Here is a 10,332-nt window from a genome sequence, read left to right as displayed (position 1 = left end):
CCTGCACTCCTGCCCTCTGGGTCCCTTTACCTGCCTCAGCTGCAGCCACACTCTTATGACCCTGACCACTGGCCAAATCAAAGATCCTATCCTAAGGGGTGTGACTTCCTCCTGGTACATAGCGTCCAGGTAACTTACCCCCTCCCTGAAGTGTTGCATTGTCTGCAGCTCAGCCTCCAGCTCAATGACTCGAGCCGCAAACACTTACTGCAGATATGTTTGCCCTGGATCACACTGGGATCCAAGAGCTCCCACATGCTGCAGCCATTACACAATACCTGTCCTGCCATCCTTAATGTGTTATTAACTAAATTATTTTATTCAATTATTTATTTTCCTAACCTTACCAGCTCCGGTATTATTTTAAACCTTAGGAATAGACCTTAACCACTTACCAAACTCTCAAACAGCTAGCTTCTTCCCCTGTAATAGAGTAAAAACCAAATCCTCCAGGGTGAAAAAGTTAGAAAAAGCAAAAGGAGCACCTCCTCACCCAACTCCCTCAATTCACTGAACTCCCAGCACTGTTCAAGTCACACTCAGTCCTTTTTAAAACAATCTAATTAATAACCTGTTTACACTATCAATTTTAATTAATACCTCTAGTCCTGCTCTGTGCTTATACTTTTATTACAACACTTACTGTTACACTACCCAACTGAATATTTTAAATTTCCTAAGTCCTAATTTGAACCAATACACTCCACGCTGGTCTCTCTCTCACTCTATGATAAATTATAAAATGTCTTAATTTTTAGCTTATATATTAATGAATCGATCAAGTCTTATTTCATATTTGATTGATTTAGATTAAAATTAAACACCTACTGGCATACTCACCCCAGCTGGCTTTCTGTTTCCCTGCTCCCTCTCTTGATTGTGACGTAACTCAAGAAGACTGTTGACACTTTTTTGCCTGATTATTTCAAAGGGGTAGTTTAAACTTCAAAAATGAAAACATCCATTTAACTGTATATTTTTTGTCAGGGTACTATTCAACTTTGCCATTACATGTACCAAAAATACATGGGGATACTGTTTATCTACCCAGGGCCTGTGTCATCTCAAGTTAGGCACTGGAAGAATCAACATACTCTTGTTCTTTCTTAACTGTTATTTTTAATTGTAATTATAGCCAGGCAGGAGTTCATCTTGTGTAAAGTGCTGCAGTGCAATTTTTCGCCATCATTTTCGCGACCCAATGGTTAAACCAAGTTTTTCAACTCATGTTAGTAACCTGTCATGATTGAGGTTAATTGTTAAGCTCTGTGCTCAGCTACTCCACAAATGGCAGAGAATAAAGACATGGGCTTCAATCTGTAGGAAACCAAAACAGAGTCATCAATCTATTTATATACACAAAAAGAATGCTGGGAAAATCGCAAACTGGAACATAAAGTAGTTGGCCAAAAAAAAACCTGGGCGGATTCTCAGATGGTGCTGAGGCAGGTAATAAACTTTCAAAGTTACAGTCTTGATGGTTGAAGCATTACAAATTATTTTGTCTCATCCCCCAGCACAATGTGCAACTAATGAGGCTAAGCTTCTCTACCTCTGATCCACATACAGCAAGTTAGAATATTCAATGGTCTAAAGTTCACGAGAAGATTGTAAAACTGTACACTTGTGCTCAGTACTGCAACTAGATCAGCAAGAAAAGAAAAAAGAGAACAAGTAAATTCCCAAAGAATATGCTCAATGATGCCTTTTTAAAACTGCCGCATTCAACTTCCTGTAATTTTTTTTATATTTAAGTATACAACATAGCAAGGGAGGCAAATTAAATAGTGTTGGCATCTGTCAACCTTCAATCCAGCCAGGCTGACGCCAAGCACTTTCCTAGGGAAATACCTTGGGACACAATGGGGTGGTGGTGGTAGGTGGAGTGGAAGGAGAGGGAATTCACCCCATGCACACTTTCCAGGAGCCATTTACTGAGGAGATGAGACCCAGGTACAGACCAACATTTTATTTATTTATTTTTTTTTTTAGAGATACAGCACCGAAACAGGCCCTTCGGCCCACTGAGTCTGTGCCGACCATCAACCACCCATTTATACTAATCCTACACTAATCCCATATTCCTACAACATATCCACCTGTCCCTATAATCCCCTACCACCTACCTCTACTAGGGGCAATTTATAATGGCCAATTTACCTATCAACCTGCAAGTCTTTGGTGGTGGGAGGAAACCGGCGAAAACCTGAAAAGCTATAGAATGATATATGGTACAGAGGGAACTAAAGATCATCCAAGAGGTTTTACTATGCTTACCCCTCCTCTCTCCATCCCTTTTAAAGGCACTGAGTTCTTGTTGGGAAATGGTTTTGCACGCACCAATCGTGCTCTAGTACCTCAGTTAAGCATCCATTAATCGTGAAACAGCTTCTCAACAGGCTATTCAACTGCTGGGATGGCAAAACAGGGGAGGAGGTAAGGGGGAGAGTTGTCAGAAAAACATATTACACATTTATGGAACAAACGTAGGTCTAAAATGAAGAAAGGAGCTTAAAGTTCAGTTAAACAAGTCATTACATTGGATTTATTCGAATTAGCATATATTCTTAGTTTCCGATTGTAAATGAGTCCAAAAACAAAAAAGGAATCAAGATGCATTGAAATTTAGGCCAAGTTGTAAGTCATTATACACAAAATAAATACCACAATGTGTGTTTACATTTTTTTTTAAATCTCATTTAGCATTAGTAACAATGTTGAATTCTATTTATCCCCACCTTTATTGAAATCAAACTAAATATAGAAAAAAATTCTTGGAGATACAAAAGCAAGTATGTTCTTGTTCACATTTTATTGAACACTTGGTAGTAAATCCAAATAATTTAAGAACAAGTCGCTTTGCATTGAAGACTCTGCCTCACCTCTTGTTTCCTTCCCTTTCTTACCACAATTGCCACACACTCACACAACCACCCCAACCACCAGGCAATGTTGGTGCGTGAGACAAAGCTGAAAGCTATTCACATAATGTGAACATTCAGAGAGGGCCAGTGCAGCAATTAAGATGATTTTGCATTAATCAGATACACCCATACTGTAGCTCAGGAAGCAACTTACGGACAATCACTGTGGATACCCAGATAAAAAGAAAATCAACTTACTCCAACATTTATTACACATCCTTAACGGGAGGAATTTACAGCGTAATGATTCCATTATCACGTCACATGAAATACGATTATACGATTTGTGAATATACTATATAGCACTCATTTCTTTTCATAAATGTATCGTCTCATCTGTACCACAACATACATACACAGCTTACAGGGTTATTAATTTTTAAAAATGGCATTCATCGTCTCTCTTGGTCACAGTCATCCACCGGAACAAAAGGTTTCCCCATGAGTGCACTGTCAGCACTTTTGATACAAATGGCTTCATCACACATACTTTAAATGCACTAAAAATCCCACCATCTTTCAGACTTATAGCTCTGAAACGTGTCACAGCACTATACAAAAAAAATCCAAGTACACGTCTCTTCCACTTATTCATTGTTGGTTTAAAGACACCTCCAATTCTAATTTGAAAGGGATCATTCCCAGATCTGGGAAGAGGGCAACATTTAAGAGAAAACAATCCAGTTACCAATGGCAAACACACAAATTCCAAATATTTGACAGTTTTCGCGATGTAAAAGTTACCAATTTTTAAAATGGATTGAACTGGAAATCAAGATGAAAATGCAAGCAAGAATCGTAATTACATTTTCACAACTGTGTACAGGTTTCACCACTTGAATAGTGACTTGACATAGCTAAGTCTACTGTGTGTTGATGAGGGCAAGTAGCTGTTATCATAGTTAGTTTCAAAATTTAAAAAAAATGGTTCTGAATATCAAAGTCTTAAATGTTTTATCCGGTTGGTGCCCTTATACAGCATATAATGACCTGAGTATTTTAAGTATTTCAAGATTCATTCATTTGGAATTTGTCATATGTACAGTTTCTTTAGACTATTACACATGTACTTTACAAACAGTTGATTGTTTTTATTGACTGTACAAGCTGAGTTGTATAACTTTACAAGTGACTGTTTTCAAACACCTAGTTTTTTTTAAGATATAGTTTAAAAAAAAACAACACATTGTGCAGTCAGTGCCACTGCTAAGGCTTTGATATTATTCAGATCTGCTATTGGCAGGATTTTCCTTTTTTTTTTAAAAAAAGAAACATTAATTGCAATACATTTCTATGTACCAGTGCATTTTTGTGTGTGCGCAAGAGATAAAGTTTATTGCAACAAGTCTCCTACAGCCTGCCACACGTGTCGAGGTTTAAGCAGGCATCAGTTCCTGGAAGGTTCTGAAATAACAGCCCTTTACGCTGAAGTCTGTTCTGTGGACGATTCAACATTTGGTTGGCTCTTCTCCCCACGATCTGGTTTAGTCACCTTCTCATCCCTGGCTTCCTCTTGCTCCGCACTCTTCACGGCTTCCTGCAGCTGCTGACGACGCTGGACCTCAGCTTTCAGATTCTCCAGGTCTTTTTGGCTGTTAAAATTTTTTTTTTTAAATGGTAAAACATTTGCAAGCAGCATTCTCTAGGGGTGTGGACAAGAGGTGAGGAACACATGCATTTCAACTCACGTTCATCAGTAATATCTAAAACCTCTCGAAGCAGTTTGTACTCAATCCCAATTTCCAGCTTCCTTCTGCACTGCTGTAATGCTTTCATTTCCTTCAAGCTGGTAGCATAGGGCAATACAATTGTTGGGAAAACATGCCAACCTTTGGCATTTTACACTGAGTCACCACCATGCTCTGATAGTCATTATGCTGACTAATCCAAGCAGATGCAAGCTGTTGGACATCTAAAATTAACCCATTTTAGTGATGGGGAAGCCCAATCAGAACTCTGCATCCAGATTGCAATGGGCTGCTACCTGTTTGAGGTGAGTGTGTGCGATATCGAGTGGGGACAGGATTGGGCTTGGCTGTGACGCCACTCATGGTAAAATAGCCTGTCAACTCATCAAAGTATGCCAATAAGAAGTCATGATTTTCAGGAGGCAACAAGAAAGTTGGCTAGGAAAGAAAATAAATCCACCCATCTCCAGAGGCCCTGTTTGGTGCAGTATTGCCCAGAAGGGGTGATTTGATTGAAATTTTCAAGATATTAAATGGAATAGATAGAGTAGGTAGAGAGAAAGTATTTCCGCTGGTTGGGGAGTCTAAGACTTGGGAGCAGAGTGAAAACATTAGAGCCAGACCTTTCAGGAGTGAAATTAACACTTTTATACGCAAAGGGTGGTAGAAGTTTGGAACTCTTCTGCAAACGGCTATTGATGTTAGATCAAGTTAATTTTAAATATGAGATTGCTACGTTTTTATTAACCAAAGATATTAAAGGGATATGGGGCAAAGGTGGGTATAGAAAGTTAGGTCACAGATCAGCCATGATCTCATTGAAAGGCAGATCAGGTTCGAGGCGCCAAATGGCCCCTTGAGGAAATGTAAGTAGTGGCAAAATTTTCCAATGTGCTTAAAGAATCTCTTACACTAGACACAAACTGCATAGCACTCAAAATGGTGATATTGATGAGACCCAACACAACATTTAACACTTCATCTGCTGTTAGTACTCCGTACTGCCGGATCATCAGTGTGGTTCAGGTTGAATGTACAGTAGGAAGATGACCAGGGTAGTCTTGCATCCCACTTCAGTACATTGCATTTACACTGAAAAATGTGGCACGTTACCAATTTAAAAATAGGGATGGAAGGAAATGCTACAATTTTAGTTTAGTGTGACTACGGCAAGAGGGAAAATACAAAGGTTAGTTCCTTACCTGAGGGGAATGAAGAGGATCCCATTTATAACATTGAGCTGCTCCAAAACACTAGCCATGGTGGGAGCTGTGAACTGTTGAAAACAAAGATAGATTAGCGATTTTGTATGACATTAAATGTCCTTCCATACAGCTTCCTCAATCGAATTAGGCTGCATAAGATTTTGAGCAAGTTCACCATCTATTTGATACCAGACATTCTACCACACTCTGCTAGAGAGCCAAGTTCGAGTGGTACCACATCCCATAGTAAACCAACACTGAAGGGAGCCAACTCTGAGTCACACCTGGGTTTCCCCCAAGTGAAAATTGTTAATCTCTAGCCTCTGGTAATCATACAAACAGGCGGAGAGAAAAAAAATCTGGTACTGCCATAGTAACTTCCAGCAGCCAAACCCCTCAGTCAGAGAGAAGCAGTCGAGTGTGATATATAGGGGGGAAAAAGACTGGCTAAAATTAAAAGCACGCCGTTCTTACTGTGCTTTTGAATTGTCCCAACATGCGAGATATTAACATCTAGTAACAATTAACCCAACAAGATTTATGATCTTTCAAGATTTTAAAATTAAATGAATATAGATTATAATTGAGCCAGCACATTTGGCAGGGCTTTACTTACAAAATGCCTGTCAAATTACTCAGGGCAGCAGAAGAGAGACTTGCTTTAAATATGGATCAGTAAACAGGCCCAGTTTATGAAATCACAAAGGAGAAAAAATTAAAAATTGGACGATAATACTGGGAATGTGTCAAAGGCTCATTTATTAAAACATTCTCTACTCGTGGTCAGTGAACTGCCACAGAATTTTATTTCTGTTCTCTACTTAAGTGTTTATCGGTCCTTCAGGCTTCAGAGACACTAGCTCGAGTGTCTACAAGGAAGACAGTAATCCTACCAAGGGAATCAAATGTCAAGCTCACTCTCATGGTCAATGTTGTCTAGCTTATCATGTGAATGCAGAGCAGAAACTTTCCTGCAGTGCAGCCTTTTCTCTAATAGGGACTGTCAAGTTTATGAGGACAGTGTTAAGAAAAAAAAGATATATTTTTTCTCACAGGACTAAGGTGTTTAAGAGTTGGGAACAAAACATTTTGGAGTTCTGTCTCTGGGCCACTGTAAAGCTTTGTGGTGAACAGTAGTGGTTTGGACACCTGTGCTGTTGATGTAGAATTTACAAACTGAACAATCAATACCAGCGAACAGAAAACTATTCCAAGGCAAGTCTTCAGTAATATCCAGCATGAAACTCCTAACTGAAAGCTATCAAGATAGTCTCTCCCCAGATAGCTCCATTGCTCAGTGCATGAACCTAGCTGGAACTGAGTCAAACATCTTTGGAACGACTAAGGTTTAATCCCTGGGTTTATACTGAATTAGTTGATCTCAGCCACAGTGGCGGAAGGCACTTTAGAATTGGCCTAGATATCTTTGAGTTGGATGGGGAAGGAGGAGGCGAAGAAAAAGAACATGATAGCTATTCACTCAATTGCTATCTAATGACTGTTGAGGGAAAGTGAGCACGTGCATCAGGTAAGGACACAGCAGTGATGCCCCCCACAGTCAAACAGCCTACAGAGATTTCCCATCTGAGCTGACATGAAGAACAGCTGCCTGGGTGAGGAACAGGAGGGTTACTGGTACCCATGGAACTGTATTCTTGTATGTGTCAGCACCTTAAGAAAAGAGAATTTTTTTTAAAGCTAAAAATGGTTGGCAAAAAATTAAGGACATTTCTTTGCCACCAGTAAAATTTCTATTCCATGCTAAAATAAATGAAACATGAACAAGATGCCTCTCAAAACATTCAATTAGTTTTTAAAAAATCGTAGTTAGTGCCCAAGAAACAGATTTTTGATTACAATTTTATTATAGGTTTACTGTTTTTATTCAGGAAAATCAGAAGCGGAGTTGAGTTTAAAAAAAAATCTCCACCCCAACCCTGCACACCCGGGTCTCCTTGTGCAATGCATTCTCCCAAGTGGCAGAATATGCAGCTGGAACTGTTCCCAGACTTCTGCCATCACTTCTACTGAGGTGGCAACCAGAAGCCTAGGTTCTTTTTTTTCCCCTTCACTCACTTTATGCATGAAGAGGAACATAAAATTAGTTCTATTTAACTGTTAGCCCCTTCGAGAATTCGTTTGGGAAGATACTAATGACACTCCAGCTCTAATTAGGCATAATCCAGGTTGGCTTAACATCTTTGGCAGCAATGTCAAAAAGGTCTTTAAACAGAAACAATTCTCCAGAAACGGATGCAATTCAGCCTGGTACTAAGAATGAGAATTGTGTAGCACTTCAAATGACCAGCATTTGTGAAGGCGAGGTCCCATCAGATTACAAATAAAATCAGAGCATCAATTTTCAGAAAAGGTGGTAAAACGGATTCTGGCAACTACACGGCCGTAAACATCAAAGGGCTGCAAACTGGAAGAACGTGGGCTATTTAGCCTTGAAAAGAGGAAACTAAGAGGGGGACCCTGTAGATAGATACATTTTTAAAATAGTAAACCATCTGGAACACTTTAGATTACACTGCAACAATAAGATGGGCAGGGGGTTTGGGGTGGATGGGGAGAGCTTCAAACTGGGTGAAGATAAATATAAAATTGATGTACGAATTTCTTCAAATCCCCAATGATTAACATGAATGAAATGAACTTCATTTCATATTGGAGGTAAAAACCCTCCAATAATTTAAGAGCCATTTGGATGCTGTGGTGCAGGTGCGTTATATATTCTTTCTGGATGGACGAGATAGGATGGACCAAATAGCCTTCTTTGTCCTTAGCTATCCTGCAGAAAGGAATCTGGGCACTTTTACAACACAGGCAATGCAGCAGCAGCAAATGATATTGGCCACAAGTGCGCACAATGGATGGAAGGCACAAAGCTCAACACATTACCAATTCTCCTAATTAATGTCATCAGTCAAATACATGGAGGATAAATATTTACTTGCCTTATTATGCATGGAGAATCACAAATACGCCAGTCCAAGACAACAAACCCGCACACTAAGATGATTTTATTGACGGTGTTTGACCTACCTTGAGTGGGAGAATGCTGGCATTGGATCCATTCTTGTAAATCTCATTCATGGTACGTTGGAGAGCTACAGCTTGTTGCGTGAGATACTTCAAATACTCCGAGCTTTCTTTGGTCTTTTCGTGATTCTCACCCAGCTGTAGAGGGAGATGGAAAGGGAATCAGAAAGTAAATTCACAGGATTTCAAACAATTGGATTATAGTAATATAAACCATATTGCTTAGTGTAGTGAATTAAAAACACAACACAGCAGACAGATTACAGTCTGGAAACAAGTCATCAGCCAGTCAGCTTGGCAATCTGCGCCTGGCTTTAAGGAGACAAACAGACAGGGAGCAAAGGCAATTTATCAGATTTAAAACACACATAACACACGAGACCAGTGCAACACATTTTGCTGGTTGAACCTGATACCATTGTCGATCATTCTCAAAAAAAACATAGTTGAATACTGTTCAATACAAATTCTCAACATGCGACACTGCAAACAAAATAAATTAGCATTCTCCCAGGTTTAATCTCAATTTAAATTGAAGAATTAGCTGAGGTGATGAGTTGCTGCTGAAAATAATTGCATCTCTGTTTCCACACCATCCTGGTCATATATCTGATAATTAAAGTGAACCCTTAAGCATCAGGCAAGACTAAAGAAAAAAATCCCATTTGTTTGAAAGAGATACCCCATGTGGCATATAGATTAACCAAATTACTTCAAATGTCTGCATTGTGCAAATGTTTCAACAGCACAATGAACAAGGTTTTTTATTTTAAGATCTTGTCTTGATCAGATATTGTGTAGATTATATTTTTCTTGATGAACTCCTCAAATAATTCTCCTCCATCTCTCCTAAAGGCAGAGGTCCCCAAGCACTGGTATTACCCCAAAGTGACGATTCTTGATGCATAAACCTCAAAACTTCTTTATCCAACTGTTCGTATCCAATTTCTAACAGTCCATACGTGCACTTTTCCAGCTAGCAAACAGAAATAGAAATCCTGTCCAATTTCTCAGCTCCTGGGCTTAGGGACATAAAGGCTGATTGCAGCACCTCCATTGGCTATGATCAACTAGCTCAAAACAAATACTCTCTACTTCTCTAATGTAAAAGCAAAATACTGCAGATGCTGAAAATCTGAAATAAAAACAAGAAATGCTGGAAATACTCAGCAGGTCTGGCAGCATCTGTGGAGAGAGAAGCAGAGTTAACGTTTCAGGCCAGTGATCCTTCATCAGAACTGGCAAATATTAGAAATGTAAAAGGTTTTAAGCAAGTAAAGAGGGGGTAGGGCAAGAGATAACCAAAGAGGTGTTGATAGGACAAGGTCACAGAGAATAACTGACCAGAAGGTCATGGAACAAAGGCAAACAATACTTCTCTCTCCTTTAAAGCCACTCCTTAAAACCTATGCCTTTTGGTAATGCTCCTGTGGAGCTCCATGGGACATTCTACCATGTTAAAAGCAGTAC

At 39.4% G+C, this 10,332-nt stretch overlaps 1 protein-coding gene across 3 annotated transcripts in view; it reads right to left on the bottom strand.

The window, feature by feature from the left end:
* Positions 1–2,517: 2,517 nt before the first annotated feature.
* Positions 2,518–10,332, bottom strand: part of cluha (clustered mitochondria (cluA/CLU1) homolog a) — a 114,518-nt gene continuing 106,703 nt past the window's right edge. For all 3 annotated transcript variants that reach the window (XM_068010531.1, XM_068010532.1, XM_068010533.1), the window contains exons 24-26: positions 8,866–9,000; positions 5,815–5,888; positions 2,518–4,516 (exon numbers count right to left, since the gene is read on the bottom strand). In XM_068010531.1, the coding sequence (XP_067866632.1) occupies positions 4,345–4,516; positions 5,815–5,888; positions 8,866–9,000 (381 nt within the window). In that variant the 3' untranslated portion in view covers positions 2,518–4,344. The remainder of the gene's footprint in view (positions 4,517–5,814; positions 5,889–8,865; positions 9,001–10,332) is intronic.

The sequence above is a fragment of the Heterodontus francisci genome, chromosome 30 (assembly GCF_036365525.1).
Source record: "Heterodontus francisci isolate sHetFra1 chromosome 30, sHetFra1.hap1, whole genome shotgun sequence".
NCBI classification, from domain to species: Eukaryota; Metazoa; Chordata; class Chondrichthyes; order Heterodontiformes; family Heterodontidae; genus Heterodontus; species Heterodontus francisci.
Note: the sequence above shows the minus strand (reverse complement) of the source record. Positions and strands in the feature narration are given on the sequence as shown.